At 40.4% G+C, this 21,058-nt stretch overlaps 2 protein-coding genes and 1 long non-coding RNA gene across 4 annotated transcripts in view; 2 read left to right on the top strand and 1 right to left on the bottom strand.

The window, feature by feature from the left end:
* The window catches only part of LOC121596139 (glutamate receptor ionotropic, NMDA 2B), a 253,362-nt gene that overhangs the window by 104,872 nt on the left and 127,432 nt on the right, over positions 1 to 21,058 (bottom strand). The gene's annotated exons all lie outside the window — the stretch shown is intronic.
* LOC121596221 lies at positions 72 to 9,511 on the top strand. The gene is made up of 7 exons (XR_006005263.1): positions 72 to 82; positions 5,890 to 6,090; positions 6,148 to 6,458; positions 6,522 to 7,404; positions 7,473 to 7,624; positions 8,938 to 8,996; positions 9,058 to 9,511. It is a non-coding gene; the product is annotated as an uncharacterized LOC121596221 (long non-coding RNA).
* On the top strand, positions 19,042 to 20,616 carry LOC121596189. Its single transcript, XM_041920914.1, has 4 exons — positions 19,042 to 19,219; positions 19,389 to 19,611; positions 19,697 to 20,168; positions 20,248 to 20,616. The coding sequence occupies exons 2-4, from the start codon at positions 19,497 to 19,499 to the stop codon at positions 20,570 to 20,572; spliced, it is 912 nt and encodes a 303-aa protein (XP_041776848.1). The 5' UTR covers positions 19,042 to 19,219; positions 19,389 to 19,496; the 3' UTR covers positions 20,573 to 20,616.

Below are 21,058 nucleotides of genomic sequence, written 5' to 3'. Positions count from 1 at the left end.
ACGATGCTTGAAATAAAATGTTAACAAGCATCGATTTCAAGCATGCATGTCGCGCGACATTTTGCCAAGCGGGAAAGAAAGGGTGGGAGTGAGGATTAACCAAAAACGCGGCATTGAGAATGAGGGGAGGTGTGCTCAGTGCTCACGTTGGGACACTCACGATGCTTGAAATAAAATGTTAACAAGCATCGATTTCAAGCATGCATGTCGCGCGACATTTTGCCAAGCGGGTGGTCACAGAACATAAATCTCACCGCACAGCAGAGCGTATGTCGCCAAGTGTATGCATGTGTGTATTTGCACCACTGAATTCTGAACGTCCACCGTGTATCGCCAAGTGCGTGGCTGTGTGTGGTATCACCGTGGACTGCAGAAAACTACCTGCACTAGAACAGAGCGCTGGTGTGGCCAAATGTGTGCATGTGTGTACTTTCTCCACTGAAAGCCGGTATCGCACCAGATTTCGGGTGTCGCTTTGTGCGTGCGTGTGTGTTATTGTCACAGCACACTCGTTCATCATTTTTTTCGTTCTTTCGCTTGAGCCACTCGATTTCGTTCTTCGCTGATTTTGGCAGCGCACGAGGGGGTTTCGGTTTCAACTTCCAACAACCACACGAGGAGGCTCGGGGACACTCATCAGGGGAAAATCGCTCAAATTAAAGCAAGAGACAGATAGAAAAAGTGAAAGGTCCATATAAAATCTTCGGCTTTTGACGGTTGGGTCGGTACCACGCAAACAATGAGACCCCAAATTTTGAGTGATTCTGGCCGAGGGGTATGAGGATGCTTGAGGAAGCAAGGAGAAACGCGCTGCGATGAGAGTTCGCATTCTGTTTTACACGCGCGCTTCACTAACACCAATACAAATACCGTGCTTTGACGAGCCGTCTGTGAATGTGTTTCTTCTTTCAGCGAGCTCAACAACTTGGAGCTGCTCGTCACATCGTGTTGTCTCGCTTACACTACAGCATCGAACCATCGCTCCGTATGTCCCCGCTCCTACGCGTACAAAACCACCAGTACAGCGCGACGCTTTGCCGGAGATGGTTGTGCGCGTTTTGTTCTAAGTCCCGCGCGCAGTGTTTGTGCGCTGGTGCGCATTTTGTACAAAGTCTGGTGCGCCGGTGTGTTTTGATGAAGTGTTAAGTGAACAAACAGTGTGCACAGACGCACATGCAGTGCGTGCATCAACAGGTAAGAATTTGCTGAACAGAGGCAACGCAGATTGTCGACAAGTTTCCCGCAGCCTGGCTCGACCCGGTACTTTGCAGTATGACGCCATTCGTGAGTATGAAGGATTCTAAATGTGTTGTGAAAGTGTACTTTATGTTTCAATAAAGTGTTTAATGAAATAAAAAATGATCGTGTTTGTGTTTGTTGTTAGAATAAGTGCGTATTTGCGATCGTGTCTATGCATGAAAGAAAACGAGAAAAGAAAGAAACAAATATCTTTGGATGTATTGGTAGCATCAGTGCTGCAAAATGTCACCATCAATATCACAAAAAAAACTGAGTGAAACAAAAACGTTGTCAGCGTCACGTACTCAAATGCGATTATCACAGGTTTAAACGCTTACAAATATAGTTATTTATTTCGGAAGACGGAAGACCTAAGGCAGAAGTCCGAAACGTCCAGTTCGTTCGGCGGATGGCTTCAGAAGGCCGTTCCGGCACCGATTTTATTACCACGATTCTTATAATTCACATACAACTTCAAGGTGCTTACAAAATAGAAGGTGTTTGCACATACAAGGTGCTTACAAATATGGTTCTTGCATAATGCAAGGTGCTTACAGATAAAAGGTATTTATTATCTACCAGATGTCTACACAGGTGAAATTCTCAAGTGGTTGTAACGAGTGATATGATTGGTGACAATTTGGGAATAAACTTTTAGTCAATCACTTTCTTATGAAATTTTCTGGACCAGGAGCAGCACTGTAAAATATCACTGTTTCAGTCACCAACGCTCATGACTGAAACGAAGCTCAAGTCGACTCACGTACACAAGTGCGATGATCAGGCGCAAGATGAACATAGTCGTTGTGACGTGTGACCAGATTGGTGACATTGCAGCAACCACCTCTTTGTCGGTCACTTTGACGTGACTTTGTTTGTCTGTGATCAATTTCGAAATGTCACTGATGCTATCACCAGCACTCGTGATTGAAATGAAATTCATTTCGGTTCACGTACACATGTGCGATGATCAGGGGTAAGACGCACATGGTCGTTGTGGCGTCTGATCTGATTGGTGATATTTTGGTAACTAACTCCTTGTCAATCAGTTTGTAGTGATTTTTTGGTATTTTATTATCGCGATAGACTTAGAACATACGTGGCGCGGGCGAGTGGTGTTTTATTAACCATATGCATATGATTAGAAGCAGTAATCGGTTCTGCTAACTGGTTAAATGATCCCGCATCCTACATATATTGCCAGACTCAGTTTGCTGATCCAAACGTTTATGTATGAACTCTCGTAAGCAGTGCACATGCAAGGATTACCGCTTCATAATGTATTTATTAATTACTCTAGAAAAACACTTTAGACCCACAAACAGCCGGCACTGGAATTTGAGGCAATTTGGAAGAAGGGAAGGAAGAGTCAGTACGACTTTTAGCGGACATTGCCTAAGTTTCTTGTCCAGATGACCAATTGTACGCTGTTCGATGGTAAGGGGAATCCTATGTTAATGGTGATCTCCGGAGGTGGATACACGGGCTGTTGTTGGTGGCAGTGGATAGACGCTAAGTGTCAGCATGCCGTGCCCGTTAGAAAATCCGTACCCGTGCGCGGTGTCAATTGCGCCAAAGGTGGATTATGAAAAGTGCTGGAATTTGATGGCTTTGTCTAGAGTTAGTGCTTTCGGATATGAAAATAATAAAACCAGGATATAAAACAAAAATTATCTACCTTTTCATCCATCTACAAAACATCTTTTTATATTTGCACTATGGAGAAACTAACAAATTACACGCCTCGTATGCTAAGAATATCACCGATTCGATTAAAATTATTACACTAACAACACAGTGAATGAGGAGGTGCCGCTGAAGTGAGTTCACATCCGAGGAGCTCTGCTTGATCGTTTTCCAGCCGAAATCGAACGCCGACGCAAGTACAGCAATTATCCGCAGTACGCGATACTCGATATACGCGAATTCGCAGTACGCGATTCCTTTAAATTTGACAGCTCCATGTGTTTTTTGCAAATATTTTAATTTTTTGAAACATGTTATGCTCTTTTTGAATTTCTTTAATGTTCTTACCCAAGTGCCACAAATCCACTAAACGACCACTAAAAGGCTTCTAAACGACTCAAGTTCTCTACCTAAACGGAATATAGAAAGACTTCGTTTAGCAGACGCCAAACGACTCATGCATTCTAAAAATAGCAAAAAAGCTGGTGGCGCTATCTGTTGGTGGGATACCCCAACCAGTTGAGCTTCATCGCTTGGAGGAGAGCTTTCTCATTTCCTCTGTACTGTTGTATGGTTTCGCATTGAAGTTATGCATCGCTAGAACTAGAACGGCGATACGATTGTTTAAATACTAAACTCCAACGGAAACCACCAGCACTGAAGCAAGTGAGATTTGAGCAATGGTCATTGGTGTTGATACCCACGTATCTAACCACACGACCATTTATATAGATTTTTGCTCAGTAAGTTAGAAGGCTATATAGGTCATAATAAAATGCAACTTGTCGAAACACATTGCAAGAAAAGGATAGCAATATAATGATGAGTTGTAATACGCCATCTATTGATCAAACCAATGAAGCTGTGGAGCTTTCATTTTTTTTCTATGGATATTCAATTTTCCAGTCGTTTAAGCTTAATCTGTGGCGCTTGGGTAATGCATTTTTCATTAAATTTGTGCAAAAGATACCTATTGTATAACAAAAAACTTTAATGCAAAATTCTGTGGCGATATTTTCAACCCTCGAACCGGTAGTGTAAACTATTTTTCCATACGAATCCGCTATACGCGAAAACTCGAGATACGCAATTACGCTCGGTCCCGTACGATAGCGTATATCGGATAATGACTGTACTGGAAAACTGCCTACTTTATCTTTTTGAGTCGACCGGATTCTTAGGCCGGTTCCTTGGCCAGACACTTTACTGCGTTTTGCCAAAATTCTCGATCGGACCGACCATGTAAAAGGCAATCTCTGTCAGTTGGTCGAGTTTGCCGTACATGGTGTAAACCTTGATAATGTTCTCTTTGTTCACCAGCTTGCCGGCATAGCATAGAATATTTTTTGCTCGTATAACCTTTGTGTACATCAGTGTACTGAAAACAGCTAACTATTTTTTTCGTGTTTTTATCAAAAAAGATTATTTAAACAGTTGAAACTACTACTTTCTACTACTACTACTAAACTACTTTCTTAACACTTGTAAATATTTTAATTAAACAAATATGCATTCACTAAATTTATTACATTGTCTTTTTTTGGTAAAAACGCGAAAAGGATAATTGGGTGTTTCTAATACACTGATGTACACAAAGGTTATACGTGTAAAAAATTATTCAACCGCATGTCCTCGGCGCGGAACAGTGTGTTTGAGAAATGTGCCGCAGATTCAGCATTGCATCCGATGAATTCAGGTATCATCAACGTTTTCAAGCATCATACCCAAGGACCGTAAAGATATCAGGTCAAGTTATAAGCCCGTTTTGACAGCTAGGTGGAAGAGGAATCGACGAAGAAAACTGACAGTTAGTTTTCCGAGTTTGGCGAACGCTTCGCGTTCTCGAAGGAAAGTTTCCATTTTAAATCACGGGCTGTGTTCTAATAAACTAAAATATTCACCCAAATTGATCTCCGCCAAATATTGACCATGCAAAACGTAAACAATCCATCAATACATATGCAAGCGGAAAACCATCTGTCAAAATCGGAGCCCAGGGGGGGATCGCCAAAAGCGCTATAACTACACCTCATTATACATTCCACCTTGATCATACCGCAATCTTGGCTTTGGCTAAGACAGATTCGGGAAGGGGTCCCGCGGTCTTGAGATAAAGTGTGAAACCCTGTAATAAAATACCAAAAAATCACGACAAACTGATTGACAAGGAGTTGGTTACCAAAATATCACCAATCAGATCAGACGCCACAACGACCATGTGCGTCTTACCCCTGATCATCGCACATGTGTACGTGAACCGAAATGAATTTCATTTCAATCACGAGTGCTGGTGATAGCATCAGTGACATTTCGAAATTGATCACAGACAAACAAAGTCACGTCAAAGTGACCGACAAAGAGGTGGTTGCTGCAATGTCACCAATCTGGTCACACGTCACAACGACTATGTTCATCTTGCGCCTGATCATCGCACTTGTGTACGTGAGTCGACTTGAGCTTCGTTTCAGTCATGAGCGTTGGTGACTGAAACAGTGTCATTTGGTAGCACTGTACACAGCTAGCAATAGTCATTATTATGCTTATGCGGGCATTATGCTAAGCTTGTCAGTCAGAGTATCGCGTTGGACTCAAGAATTCACATGTCGTGTTCAGCATGTCATGACGCACTTTTATTGACTATCAACAATGAGCATCAAGCTACCACGGATATGTTCATTGTTTTCGTTGGTGAAAATCTCGTGATACTCATGACATTTTGCAGCACTGGGTAGCATGACTGGAAAGAACACGAACACTTTGAGAACTGCAGAGCGCACCGTGCGTTCCGGGTGGGGAGGGGGAGGGCTCGCGTGAGGGTGTAACTCATTCCTCTAAGAGTAACTGCTAACGGATGGCGGTACTCAAAACACTCAAAAAATACACTCATTTTGCCGGACGGGACCCCTCCCAACAATGGCACTCAAATTCTCTCATTTTCTCATGCCCTCTCTGTCACATTCGTAGCTCGATCTCCCTCTTCTGGGACTTAGCGTTCTGAGCATGCGGTTTTTGCAACGGCCATTTCGTGCCGCTTCGATCTCATCAACTTCTCTCCTCTCCCACCCCCCTTTTTGATCCACACTTTGGGGCTTGCAAATTTTTGACATGTCAAATGAGAGTGAAGTCAAAATGTAAACCGTAAGTGTTTGCGTGTGCGGTGACCTTGTGAGTATTTTGTGCAAATTATGTCATATTTCTTATAAAAAACGTTTTGTTTTGTAGATTAAACATAAAACTAACCACGACAGTATTATTTAGTTGTAGCGGAAGCCAAAAAAATAGCTTGGAGCATTCAATAAAGCAGGATGAAATTTTTAACCTTCACGCACGACGCTGACGCTGAGGTAAGGTGTGCTTGTGTTTAATTTCGATGATTGTTTCATTTTAGGATGTGATTTGTGCCATATAACCTTTTCTGGCGGGGATTCTTTAGTCGGCATCGTCTGCAGCTGTTAAGCGGTGCAGAGGAAGGGGCTCGCTACGACCCTTCCCACACCCGGACGCTTTTTCCGGGGATGAAGGAAATGTTCCCGGTGGGTTGAACTTGTTCTATTTTAATTGACTAGTTTTAATGTAGGTGACCTTTCTCCCGGTAGGCTATATGCGCAAAATCTAACGGTAACCCGTGTTGTAAACGAATCGGCATAAGCGGTGCCGGACACTGTGGAAATTGTACACAACGGGACGATGTCCAGGCACGACACAAGAGTACGATTACATGCAACTGATCTGCTCTACGTGCCACCTGATGCTGGCGTTCGGCAAAACACAGAAGGAAAGGATTTCGACCTGTGGAACAAGGATGTGCTGAATGCGTTACTGATAGATATCACGTAGATCATTCTACTGCGACTATAAGGGATAGTTGCTGGATTGTATTCGTGACAGGGCCGGCCAGAAGGGTGTGGGCAAGTTGACGGAAATTGTCGTAATGTACCATAGCGTTCCGGTGATGCCAAAAGACGAAGCAGACTTCTCCAGCTACTTATCCACGCCGAAGGATGAACGTGCTCAGGGCAGCAAACAACTCGCCGGAGCACGGAGCACGAAAGGCATCGTACGCGCAAGGCTTCATTTTGCTGCGCGAAGCGGCCAGCGAGTAAAAGAGGACCCTGAACTACGGTTGCTCCTCGGCAACATTTGAATTGTGTTTGTAAACAATTCGCATCGTACCATCCATCTTATCATGCGTATTCCATAAAATTATTCTGCAGTTATGAAGCGGCTGACATTAACTTGTTATAAGGTTACCAAAACGGAATTGATGTAAGGCTTCATGGCTCAGTATTTGGCCGAAAACGTACGTACTAGTTCATTGAGCTATATAAAAAACATCAAACCAGCACGCTGTTGCCTCGAGTCGAGTACATGCTCCGATTTAACCAAATTGTTATCCCTAAAGTGCATACCCATCCTATGCAGAAATACGTGCTCAATGTATGGCGTAGCTTGCTTGTACTTAAACATATACATCTTTCAGTAAGTACGCTTTGGGGACCGTTATTCCAAGGTTATAATTGTGAAAATATATTTAATATAAATTTCAGGTTGTATGAGTCCCGTAAATGGTCGTGCCACTTGAAAACATACGTCCCCATTAGACCTCATCAATAGATCATCTAATAAACGACGGCGCTGCATTGAAAGCGGTTCATGGTAGACCTCAAAACTGGTTAGTACTTGATAAAAAGGTAAGCAAGTGAGTATTCGACAAACGTGCATGTGACCATCTCTGTTCTGTAAAAGTTATTTACAAAGTATGATAACTATGAAGTATCATAATTATGGTAATAATCTTAAAGCTAACTTTGCTACTTATTCATTGCACCAGTTCAATCAATTATGGATATAAAAATTGGTATGTTAAAGGAAAATTACTCATAGAAACTTTTTATAACTGTTGAAACGTTATCAACAGAATTCTTTCGTTCACCCGAATGTACAATAAATATGAAATACACAAGCGTTTTTTAAGCAACGTAGTTAGTTATTGTAAAAAATCAGTCGCTTGGTTCGGGGATCGGTGAAAGAATGGCTAAAGATCGTAACCTTTGCCACGTTCGGGAATTTTCGTGTTATCGGGATTGCTCGACCCGATCGTTATCAGCACGACTTCACTTCGATAGTGTCCTCTATCGGGATTGACGGAAAACACCACTGTACCATCGAATTGACCGTTAATATTTATTTTAATATTTAACAATAACTAAAACTCCATAATATTTTATATTTACTGATATCCACATTATTTAGAATAATTCATACAACTACCTTAAACCAAAAAATCAATTACTATCAACATTTACTAGCATTTATGAATTCGCTTATATTTTTCAATTGACTAATAGTTCAGCAACAATCAAAAATAAAAAAAAACCTTATCAATATCAACAAATTCAAAGCAAAACAAAATCGTCAAAGGAACATTATTGAATTCTATTTTATTTATCTAATTCTTCTTCTTCTTTCTTGAAAACGTACCACGACTGACACTTTTCACAATGCCTTTCGCTTGGGCAGCTGATTGCGAATTTTTAAATTTCTTTATAAAAAAAAATCCTCAACAATAAAATCCTCCAAAGCCCTTCCTGCTCCTCCGACAACAGCAAATTGACGGAGGATGTTAGAATATTTCCTGAATTCTACCTTAGGCCCGTTGCCTCCCCGTCCACTCCAACTGCAATCTACTATAAATATCCTATTTAGTAATAGGTAAAGAACGCGATGCATCCTACTCTTTGCGTTTGATGCTTTTACCTTCTTCATAAGCCATCCTTTTAAATTATTGAAGCGCTCTGCTGACGCTATGCTTTCTTCTAAGTCATCTAGACCGATCTTGGTTGAAATCAAAGCGAACAAAAAGTCTTCTTCATTTTCCATATGCCCATCATCATTTTGGGTTGGTTCAGCTTGGCTTTGGCTTTGAGTTTTTAAAATCTCGTCCTGTTTCATTCACATGTCTATCACTGCATTCAAAACTGTCCTTATATCTTTTTTATTTTCCTGCGCTAGTTCTACACAAGGACACTCCTGGGAACTACTCGTCGAAGTACCTAAAATAATAGGTACAGGTAAAATCAACTAATTTGTTACCATTTCGATGTATTAACGCTTTGATTCCTTCACTTACAGATTTGCCGGAAGCCGAACAACTATTTCGCTAACTAATAATGAGCTGGAATAGGAAAATACGTAAATCTGGAACTGATTTTTAGCTACTCAAAACGACGTCACTTGTCGACGTTATTGTTTAATAAAACGCATGCAAACCAAATACCTTTGTTGTTTCATTTTGACAGCAGTTGGAATGGGTCGAACCCCATTGTGTGTACTCGCATCAATACGGCTACACCGTGACGTCACTGAGCGCCTGTTCATATTGGGCTTGTTCTCTGAGTGACGTTTATACCAATAAGCCCAGAACAAGCCGAGAACAAGCCCAAGAAATTTTCCCCTGATGAGTGTCCCCGAGCCTCCTCGTGTGGTTGTTGTTGTTGGAAGTTGAAGCCGAAACCCCCTCGTGCGCTCTCCAAATCAGACGAGGAGCAAAATCGAGTTTTTTTTTGCTTGGCCGAAGCGAACGAGAGAAACAGCGATGATGAAAAAAGAGTGCTATGAAAAAAATCTCATCCTAACGAGCACGCGCCAACGTTTTAGCCATGAGAATGTATGTGTGAGGTAGGCATATTTTGGATTGTAGTGGTGCTACGTTTCTGCTGTAAAGTTTTTTGTCATTCTGTGTGGTGTACCAAGTGCCAAGTGCAAGTGTTTTTCAAGTGTGTAAGACAAGTGTGTAAGCAAAGTGCTAAAATGTCGCAAAATTGCAGCCAAAATGGGCATTTTTATGCAAAGTGCCGTAAACTGATGGACGAGATTGAACTCTCGTACCAGGAAGCTCTCCAAGAGGCAAATGATGGGTTTGTCCCGCTGCCAAACATGGGTAATTAAAAGAGCAAGTGAGTGGTTATTTGTCAGTGCATATCATGTTATAATATTTAACATTATATAAAAAGTGCAGTATAATTCGGTGTAAAATATTTCGGTACAAAAGCGGTCAAGCCGGTCTGGTGGTACAGTCGTCAACTCATACAACTTAACAACATGCCCGTCATGGGTTCAAGCCCCGAATAGACCGTGCCCCCATACGTAGGACTGACTATCCTGCTATGGTAACAATAAGTCACTGAAAGCCAAGCTCACTTCACTAAGTGGGTACAGCTAGGCCTTGACCGGCAGCGGTTGTTGTGTCAAAAGAAGAAGAAGAAGAATTATTTTAATTGATTTAAGGGCACTAAAATAAAAATATCTATGTGCGAAACGGCGCAAGAAAAAAAACTTATTATCATACCCGGGATCTATGTGCGTGTGTCAAAAAGCCGCGGTGTGAAAAACGGAATGAGATAAAAAAAAGTGCGAATCAATTGCATTATATTTTGTATTTATAATCGTCATACAATTGCCGTCAATGTCGGTGTTCAGTGTGGTAAATGTGTTAAGTGTTCAGTGAATGTGTAAAAATGTGTTTCAAAAGGGCGGTCCAGTGGTACAGTCGTCAATTCGCTCGACTTAACAACATGCCCCTCATGGGTTCAAGCCACGTATGGACCGTCCTTCCGTAGCTGGAATGACCATCCAGCTGCGTGGTACTAATTATGTATCAACAGCTTAAATAGTCCAGCATGACCGCGCAGGTCGCGGACGTCAAGTAAAATATGAAGAAGTGTTTCAAAACAAAAGTTACTTTTGAAAAAACATTATTCATTTAATGTTGCCGCTAGTCGTCAAGAGCACGACCTATGAACATGCCCGTCATGGGTTTAAGGACCGCATGAGCCGAGCATCCTATAAGCAGGGCAGGGCTAATTGTGTTGGACAAAAAAAAAGATAAAAAGGCTTAGATAAGTGGCTAAGAGCAGTAGCGCAGGGTAAGAAAAGTAGTTCAGACTGGCAAAACGGATAAGGTTTCCACAGGTTCACCATGGCAAATGCCACAAGACCGGACGTGAATCGATTCTTGACTATCCGTACGAAACCAGAACTGACTATCCTGCTTCTCATACCATAAATTCTAAAAAGCCTGTAATAAGCTATTGCGGTTGACACGGTCCAAATGTAAATTAAAAATCGTGCGATCATGATCAAATACATTATTTGTTGCACTGGTCAATCGGGCAAAAATTGGTCTGATCCTATTATTGCAGGTAGCCATTGTAGTGTGGCGACGGGAAAAACCAAATCAACAATTCAAATGTCGGATCGGAAAGCAGAAAACAAATATTCGATAATACAGCGTTCATCATATAAACTATATTCGTACTATAATTCGAATAAATAAATTTTTAAAAAATATGTACACACAGCAAGTGATTTGTTTCCTTATTAACCAAATCCGAATTTAACAAGTTCGAAAGAAACGTTGTAATTGTTTTACATGTCTTTTATTTAATTATACTGTTGACTTAAATTATCTTCCCAATCAAGACTTTTCGGATGACGAAACGGTTCCGGAAGTGCCGCAAGGCCAAGCTACGACATCAAGCACTGCCGGAACAAGTGCTGAAAACGTCGCGGATGATGCTGATGATTTCGACCACGGGGAACATTATCCGAACGGAGAGGACAGCGACGATTTTTATCACGGCGCTTCCGATGAGAATGACTTTTATGAGATCTTTGACCATCTAAGTTTGTTGGATTGTCTTAGATTCTTTGCAATTAAGAGTCAGCTCCCCCGTTCAGTGGTCAATATGCTACTGGCGATCCTACGGAAGAAGGTAGATGCCACTCTTCCAAAAGATAGCCGGACTTTGGTGCGAACACCTCCCCGTGCTGCTGGCAGCATTTATAAAATCGGGGGAGGTGACTTTTGGTACGGAGGATTATCGCCGGTCCTGACCAAGTATTTTCAGTAAGTATGTTATGTTTTGAGTTATGTTTCAATTGCTACAAAAAACCCTTATATTATAATTTATAGAAACATCGAACCCCGAGACGATCCTTTCAAGCTAGACGTATCGGTCGACGGGCTACCGCTACATAAGGGTGGGCCGACCCAGGTTTGGCCTATTCTGGTGAAAGCGGTAGACTTGCCTAAGCTTCCACTCATGTTGGTGGCCGCATATGTGTGGCCATACAAAGCCGGCAAGTATGGAAGAATTTTTGCGGCCGCTAGTGAATGATTTTAATATCATTCAGCGAGGAGGCATGACCATCGGCGATAAAACGTTGCAGTTTCGGGTACGCAATTTTATCGCTGATACACCAGCTCGAGCGTTCATTTTAGGTAACGAAAAAAATAACATTGTCGTAAACCTTTTAGCTAAACACAATATATATTTTATTTTTAGCAACGACGAACCACAACGGATACGACAGTTGTTTAAAGTGCACTTGCCATGGCGAGTGGTGTGAAGAGGGAAAAAAATATTTTTGATTTCGTCGATGCTCCCCTTCATCCGGACAAAGGGTTTCGCGGTAGAGTCATATTGAACCATCATCAGGAGTGGCGTACACCTTTAGAAGAATTAGAAAATTTTGATTTAGTCGACAACGCTCCCACGTCGGAGCGTGAACACCTGTGTGACGAGGGGTGTACACGTTTTATGCAACGGGGATACATGTTCGACAAATTTCCCCCTCTCCAAATGGAAGCTGCGTCTAAATTTTTAATGCAGACAAAGCTTCCTACTGAGATCCATCGATCATTTCGGCTTCTCAGATATCACGCCTTTTGGAAAGCTACCGAGTGGCGTAGCTATCTACATTATGCATTCAGTTGTGGTTCTGAAGGACCTGGTTGATCCAATCGCCTATGGTCACTTCCTGCTCTACTTTAGTGCTGTGACAATTTTTTCGACCAAATTTCATCAGCACTTGTGGCTCCGTGCTCGAGATTATCTTCGCATATTTGTGAAGAATTTCGGCCAAGTCTACGGTCGAAAATATTTAACAAGCAACATCCACCTTCTCGTTCACATTTATAAAGATGTTGAAAAATTTGGAGCGCTCGACGATTTTTCGGCCTACGCAACAGAATTTTTTTTGCAAAATTTTCCACGCTGGGTCCGAGCGGGCACGAAATGTGTGGAGCAAATTGCAATCAGATCAAGCGATCTAATGAGCCTTGATCTGGTTGCTACCCCGCCAGCTCCACAGTATCCGATGTTGAAGGCAAATGGTGTCGGTCTACATGTGACCGCCGATTTTGTCTTGCTGCCAAAATTTCAAGACCAATGGTTTTTGACCAAGGACAATGGAATAATAAAATTTTTGAGTGCGAAAACATCAAGCTCGCAAGATATCACCGTAGTTGGAATCCGGTTTTTAACCATGGCCGCGCTTTACGAGATCTCAGCAGAAGGCGGTGTTATTGCACCAATGTCTTCTGCTGAGATCCACGTTTACCAAACGATGGAAAACGCGACGGCTGTGGTGGTGGAGGTTCCATGGACTGCAATCAGATGCAAAATGGTTGTAGTGAAGCAACCCACTCGTCCTCTTAATCTCCCTCCCATTGATCCTTTACCAAACTCCACAACTCCTTCCGCCATGGCCTTTTTTCCTCTTCTCCACACCTTTATTCCTGATTAATTTCCTCCCTTCAGTAGAAAAAATTTGCCTCCTCAACACCCTCGAAGACGACGTGTGGTTGCACATGGTAAGTAAAAAATTAATGAAATTGCATAAAGTAGCTGGTCTAATTTTTCCTCTTGTTACAGGTAAACTTCCACCGAAACTCTGGATAATTCGTGTCCATCCATCTGTGATATGGACGGGAAGGTGGACAAAGCTAATATTAAGAGGGGCGACCTTTTTAACAGCACTACTGGTGTTCGTTCCCGATTGTAGCACATCACTACCATTTTCTTGATTTTAGCCCATCACTACTTTCGCGGATCGCTACAAATTGTTCGACGGGTCATCGATCGTTTGGTCATCACGCACACCATTAAAAAATATGCATTATAAATAAAGCGGCAAAGCCAAATTCTCACTCTTGTCATTCAAATTCTCAGCAAGCAACACGCTTCGCTCAACTCAACAGCAACTCCTTGGCACACACAAGTGGCACAGAATTCCAAGCAAAACCACCCAGCTTAGTAACAAAAAAAAAGCACACAATCGGCTCTTTTCAGAGCCACCGATTCTTTATTAAGAACATCTTTAAAAAAAATACAAAACACAACGTAGGGTTCTGTACCAAACAACGGGCAATGTTAGGACATGTTTGCCGTGCTGGACACTGCGTATCCGTTTCAGGCCTCCTCCAGGCGAGCTGCCTTTTCCCCGTGGTTAACGGAACAAAGCGGGTTGGGGTTTTGTGTGTGTGTTTTTTTTTTTGGCACAATCAAATATAAATTGTGCTTTTTTATGTTGGCCTGTTATACGAAAGGCAGGCAATGGTGCATGCGGCTGACATGGCACCTAGTTTTTATTTTTCTTTTTTTTTAACTATTTTGAATTTATTATAGGTTAGTTTAAGTTTAGGTTGAATTTTCTTTTCTTTAGGTTGAGTAAGTAGGTTTAAGATGTAATTTTACGTTTACATTTAAGCTTTCTTAGAACTTTTTAGTAGAAGTAGTAGTAGTAGTCTTAACGATACTTTTGTAGTGTGAATTTAGATTAGATTGATTGAACTATTTGTATACCTCTAGTACCATAGTTGGTTGCCAGTGTAAAGGATTTTTTCTTCGGTTTGGCGGAACGATCAGCACGTTCCTTTTATTGTATATGGCATAGCTACGGCTTACGAGGCTTATAAAGTACCACGCAGCATGATAGTCAGTCTTTGCTACGAGTAGGTCAGTCCATACGGGGCTTGAACCATAGAATGATGTGCTGTAAAATATTGCCAGTGAATTCGTTTTGCTATTTACTTCAGCACCATGTTTTTTTTTTTTTTTTTGGTAAACATACCTTTCCACGTCATCTAAATTTGTTCATTTTTGCTTAGCTATGACAAAGAACCATAGTTTAGTCGAAGTAAGGTTTTAACCTTACTCAATTGGTATAACATATATAACATAAAATATAAAATAATACACACAAAACTTAGGAATTCTCTTGCGTAGATCACACTAGAGAGCATTTAGTTATGTAAAGTTGATGACTACACACGGATGGCTGATGATAAAGCTTTTCATAGGAAGTAAATGTTGTGGAATTTGAGCACAAAATATAACCAATTGCATTTTATATAATGTGCATATTACTTAAATGGCTAATTGCCCTGAGACCAGGATATGTAACATGGCAAAGCCTTAGTTATGTTACCATGTACCCAACATCAACTTTTGCATTAAACCGTGTCATCAACATAACAATAGTAAAAATAGCAACGTAGATTTTAAAAAACTTTTTTGAGCATCACATCCGCAAACGCCGTTAGCAAACAGGCAAGGCAAACACTTCACAAAAAGGTAAGTTAATTGGAAATATATTATTGTTACCATTTCTAACGTTATTATTTGAAATTTACAGAACACAAAATGCACAGGCACAATGCTACCGTCAGACACACTAAACGGTTTACATAAATTCAACAACAAGATGGCATACTATTTGGTGGAACCAAACAAGCAGGACTTCCGCTTCGTTAAAAATTTGTGTCACGCGAACTCATCAAGGTAAGAATACTTTATATATATTGGATTAAGATACTGCATTAGTGTACCATTCTATGGTAATCGTTTTAGTACAGTGTTGCTATTGGGTATGAAGTCATTTAACGTTAACATATTTTTACATTATTTTTTATATGCATGTGTAAGCCAGAGCTGGACGAAAGCAATTATGTTACAAAGACAAAAAGAGGAAGGCGAAGAAACACAACATTGAATAACGTACATCACATAGGTTGACGTAAGCAAAAAGAATGGTGGTATGTATTTATTTATTCTTTTTATTTCGCTTACGAACAACGCTCTTTCGTATATTCTTGCATGCGTGACGGCTCTTTGCATTCCATACTTTTGATTTCAAAAACAGTTTTGCTTTTTCCAACGATACAGTTACATCAGAAGTTCTACCAATGACCATTAGAAGGCGATGCACGTGTTTGTACTGGCCCATTGGGATCTTGGCACTACTTTTACCTCCGCCCAGCCAGCTGCACTTACATAAGAAAGTGGCACTAAATAGTTTGATTACTGCATCGTTCATTCGATTTTCTGGAGTAACAGAAGTAAGGGAATTAGATATTCTTTTGGCAGTAGCGATAAAATTACTTTTATCGCTCAACAATCGTTCAAAATTGTCTAACGTTTCTTTGTTTTCAATTTCAGCCGGTCTTGGCGATTCATCGACAGTCTCTTTCGAAGAACAACTAGCACTACTAGCAGAGCAATTTGAACAGGTAACGGACTTATTTTTAACATTATTGTGGATAACAGCTTTCGTTAGCTTATACAAATGCATGTTTTGTTCTTTTAACTGTTTCGACAATGTGTCCAGCTGTGCGCAGCATGTGATGCAAATTTCTCTCTCCACAGTATTGTTATTTTCGCTTGAAGTTCCACGGTTCAACTCTATTGAGCATGTTGCTGGCGATAATAGCTGCGGTGCTTCAACCGAATGACTATCCTGAATGGCATCAAGACGCGGATTATGCGAGGATAGTTCAACAGTGGCCAGTGGAAATGACCGACGGTCAGCAGCGATGGATGCAATTTTTTCCACTGCCGAGCGGTTCCTTTCCACTGCTGATGTACAGAGAGACCATCGAAAAAGGCCAACGAAGGAGGTTCATCGACGTCAACGTTGCCAAATGTCTCCGTAGGATGGTTTTCCACAGCTCTCTCGACAATTTTATCTTTCACAATTGCCGGAGATGGTTCACAGACGTCAACGCAGGATAATGATGACGTGCTGTCGTTTATCGCCACAGATTGATTTGAAACACCGTCAAAAAGGGCCAACACAGGTGGTTCATACACAACATTACTGGACACTCGTTGTAAGTTACGATTTTCCATTGCACATTGCGATGTTTCACCGCCAAAAACGGCCAAGGGGGGCGGCTCAGTAACGCCACTGGACACCTTCGCCTGCTGATTTTTCGATGAAGCATCCAATGTATGGAAATGCGCGGAGGAGGGTGAATTGTTAGTAACCGTTAAAACTTCGCACGGTACATCCCAGACCTGCTGTTGTGATGATACCTCATTAAACTATTTTAACGGAGGCGGGTTTCCTTTGAAACTACGTTGCATTTTTATTTTTCAAATGTATCTGAAAAAGATACGCGTTCGATTGAGCTCCTTGAACACAAATGCTGCTTGCATGTGCCAATACTAATTCACTAATATTCACATAGTTGTACAGTACAGTGTGTTCCCGAATTACGCGGTTTCTGCGTATCTTGAATATCCGCGTATGTCAAATTTCACATTTGTTGAACAATATAGTATTCATTACTCAGAGTTTTTGATTTTATTTAGTACTTTTGTACACTTAATCATTTTGTTATATGATTTGTGCGAAAAATTCTAATATTTCTGGCTTTTAAGCGGTTTCAATTTGTTAGCAAAAACGAATTTTTTACCGAACTTGAAGCAAATTGTACTGATTTGACATATGGTATGTTAAATTTAGAAAACCGCGTATCTCCGAATCCGCGTAAGTCGAGAACCGCGTAACTAGGGAACAGACTGTATAGCTATCAATACTAATGACATCTCATCATAGCTCATCAATACTAATTACCCTTGTGCTGTTAACAATAAAAGCACGTGTAATGTATACTTGTATGTGTGTGATTTTATTTCAGATCGAAAGAGCGCGAGATCACAAAAAACTCTACATGAGAGTTTTTTTTTATTTGCTCTCTTAAAACAGATTGAGAAAAAACCTAGGGGACAAAACCAACACGCTTTCTCGTTCTGTCAACCTGATAGAGCGAGCTCGCTATATCCCAAGTGGACAAAAGTAGAAAGCTTGGAGCAAAATAATCGTTTGTCTCGCTCTATCCTCTATACCGCGCTTGCTTGCACTCATGCATGCACGTCTGTAGGTAGCTCATGGGTGCTCAAGTATACACTCTCTATAGAATACCCGCAATCGAACCCATGGAATGTGCATGTGTGTGTTCATATTCGATGGATTTTATTTGGCTTCATTCCACCCGCACACCAATTCACTCTTCATGATTGAACGTCCGCATGGGAACCCATGTAATTTGCATGTGTGTGTTCATATTCGGTGGATTTTATTTTGCATCACTCCTCGCACACCAGCACACCAAACCGTGCAGCGAAATCTTGCATACGTATATTATCAATGTCGCATGGTGGAGAGGATAAGTGTACGCATTTCCAATATGCCCGTCTTGAGTTCAATTCTTGATGTGGTTTTATTTTTTTTCTTTTATGTAAAAATTTTATTTTGCTTTAAATTTAAAGAGATGGTATATTTGCTCTATAATGAGTATAACAACATTACACAAAAAACAAATATAACTATTTGATGTTAGAATTTTGGAAGCTCTGAATGCATTATTTAGAAAATGATAAAATTTTCATAACATTAAAATAAGATATTCTTTAAATATGAAATATATATTATTGTATTGTAAAGGCAATAAGTTAGGCATGAGAATAGAGTTATATCTAATACAATAGTATATGAAAATATCTAAGCAGACAATCTGTTTTTATGTTGTAGAATAAACCAATATCTGTTACGCCATATGTCAAAAAACTCAATAAAACTTAATAATGATATAATTATTGTAACTATTGTTAATATTATTATTATTATTATAATTATTATTAATTTTTATGATTCATTAATCAAGTGTAGACTGGCTATATTGTACTGCAATATATTTCGTGATGTATTGAGCTCTACTCAAAATTCATTGTTTTTAAGATAAGGGGAAATTTCATCTATAAGTGCATTTTTTCACACAGCACAAAATTTGCCCATTTTAACAAATCATAGCAAAGCGCAATTATTACGCACAAGTAACTAGCGTAAACGTATGTGTACACGACAGAAAGTAACGTAGGCACGTAGGACATGAAAGCGGAAGAAAGAAGAAAGAACGGATGAAGATATTAGGCTGTGTACGCATCGTGGATGCTTTGCTGTTAGATTTTGGCGCAGAGCATAGTGCGGTACTGCTCTTGCATTAGGGATTTTTTGTATCTATCCTTTGGTATAGACTTCTAAGCTATAGCAAAAAAGGATATGATCCAGAAGAGAGAGCGCAGTCGCAAACAATATTTGGGAGTGAAACCACGTGTGTGTGAAAGCGAATTGTGAAGCAAAATAAAATCGGATATTAACGAAACAGGTACATTTTCAATATGTGAAATAATACGCATAGACAGTGTGATCATTGTCAGAACGGGTAAAATACTATAGACAGCACATTATATTTTGTGCCAGCATAGAAACTCCAAATCTGTACACCGGCATACAAAACCGTGTAATAAGGGTTAATATTTTTTATTCTAATTCAGTTCTACCTTAAACGGCGTAAAGTGCTATCGTGTCAGTTGTTTCGTGAACAGTGCTTCTTATAAAAAATATACAAAGTCACTGTAAGTGTAGACCGAAACAGGAACAACATGGCGAACCGTAATCGTTCTCATAAAAGTGGTGCTTTCTATCGCAAGGCGGCAAATCATATGAAAATGAAAGTGAACAAAAAGGATAAAATGGAGGCTGGATCGAGTCGTCAAAGTAAGTTAAAGAAACCGTAAAAAAACGTAATGAAAACTAGCATAAGTTATGTTTTATTAAAAACCCTTTTTCCATTAATTTTCAGAACAACATGACGTACCTGCCAACTCATGCACTACTGCAGAACCTCATGAAGAAGAAATGCAGCAAGTGCATTTCCCAGCAAAGCAACATGACGTACCTGCCTCATGCACTACTACAAAACCTGATGAAGAAGAAATGCAGCAAGTGGTAACAGAGGAGTTACCGGAACTGTCTGACTTTACCAACGCAGACGAAAGTTTCTCTGACACCAGCGATGTGGAAGACGACAGTGTTCGCAACATAGATACTATGTCAATCGAAGATGGCCTTCGATTTTGGGCGTTGTCGAGCAATGCACCGCATAGTTCCGTCAATATGGTTTTAAAATTGTTTAAAAAAGCAAACGTTAAAGTTCCGTCAACTGCAAAAACTTTGTTGAGGACGAAACGTAATCCATCGTCGGAAATAAAAGAGATTGGCGGTGGACAGTATTGGTATCGCGGAATCACAAAATGCTTGCTTAATTATTTTCGGTAAGTCCTATTTCATTTTATATAATTTCCTTTTCGCAATGCATACCAACATTTTGGTTTGTCTTTATTATTTTTACAGAACTAAAAAGCCTTCTTCGACAACTTTTTCATTGACTGTTTCAGTAGATGGTTTACCATTGCACAACAGTAGTAGCATGCAATTTTGGCCCATATTATTTAAAATCAACGAACTACCCAAAGCACCGGTTATGACAGCCGCTATCTTCTGTGGTCTTAAAAAGCCGGATAGCATCGATGAGTATCTCGGGCCGTTGGTAAAAGAATTAAACCTTTTGCATTCTAACGGAATCAAAATCAACGGAGAACTTATCACCATTACGCTAAGTGCTATCGTTGCTGACACTCCAGCCAGGGCTTTTATAAAAGGTAATCAAGAAACATAATTTTATGCATATAAACGACCAGCAAAATTATTTATATTTTATTTTACTTTTAATTATTCTCAGGCGTTAAAGGACATACTGGATACGCATCTTGTATGAAATGCACTAACAATGGAGTATTCAACAAGGAGTCTAAAACAACGGTTTTTTGTGGGATCAACGCACCTAAAAAAACTGATGAAGGCTTCAGAGCCGATAATTACCCTGGGCACCGAATCATACCGACTCCCCTTTTGCAACTGGCACAATTCGACATGATACGTGATATCATTGTGGCAGATCGGTTGCATCTCATCGACCTCGGGATCATGAAGCGTTTACTTTTGGGATGGCGAGACGGCAAGTTGGGCATAAAAGCTTGGAACAAACAACAAATTGAGTTGATAGATAAAGCATTGGACAAGATTCGGCAACCATCAGAAGTGCATCGAAAGCAGCGTCCTATAAAGTACATCAAGTACTGGAAAGCATCTGAGTGTGCATTTT

Source organism: Anopheles merus, chromosome X, assembly GCF_017562075.2.
Source record: "Anopheles merus strain MAF chromosome X, AmerM5.1, whole genome shotgun sequence".
Classification (NCBI taxonomy): domain Eukaryota; kingdom Metazoa; phylum Arthropoda; class Insecta; order Diptera; family Culicidae; genus Anopheles; species Anopheles merus.
The sequence above is the reverse complement of the archived record's forward strand: the minus strand, read 5'-3'. Positions and strand labels throughout refer to the sequence as shown.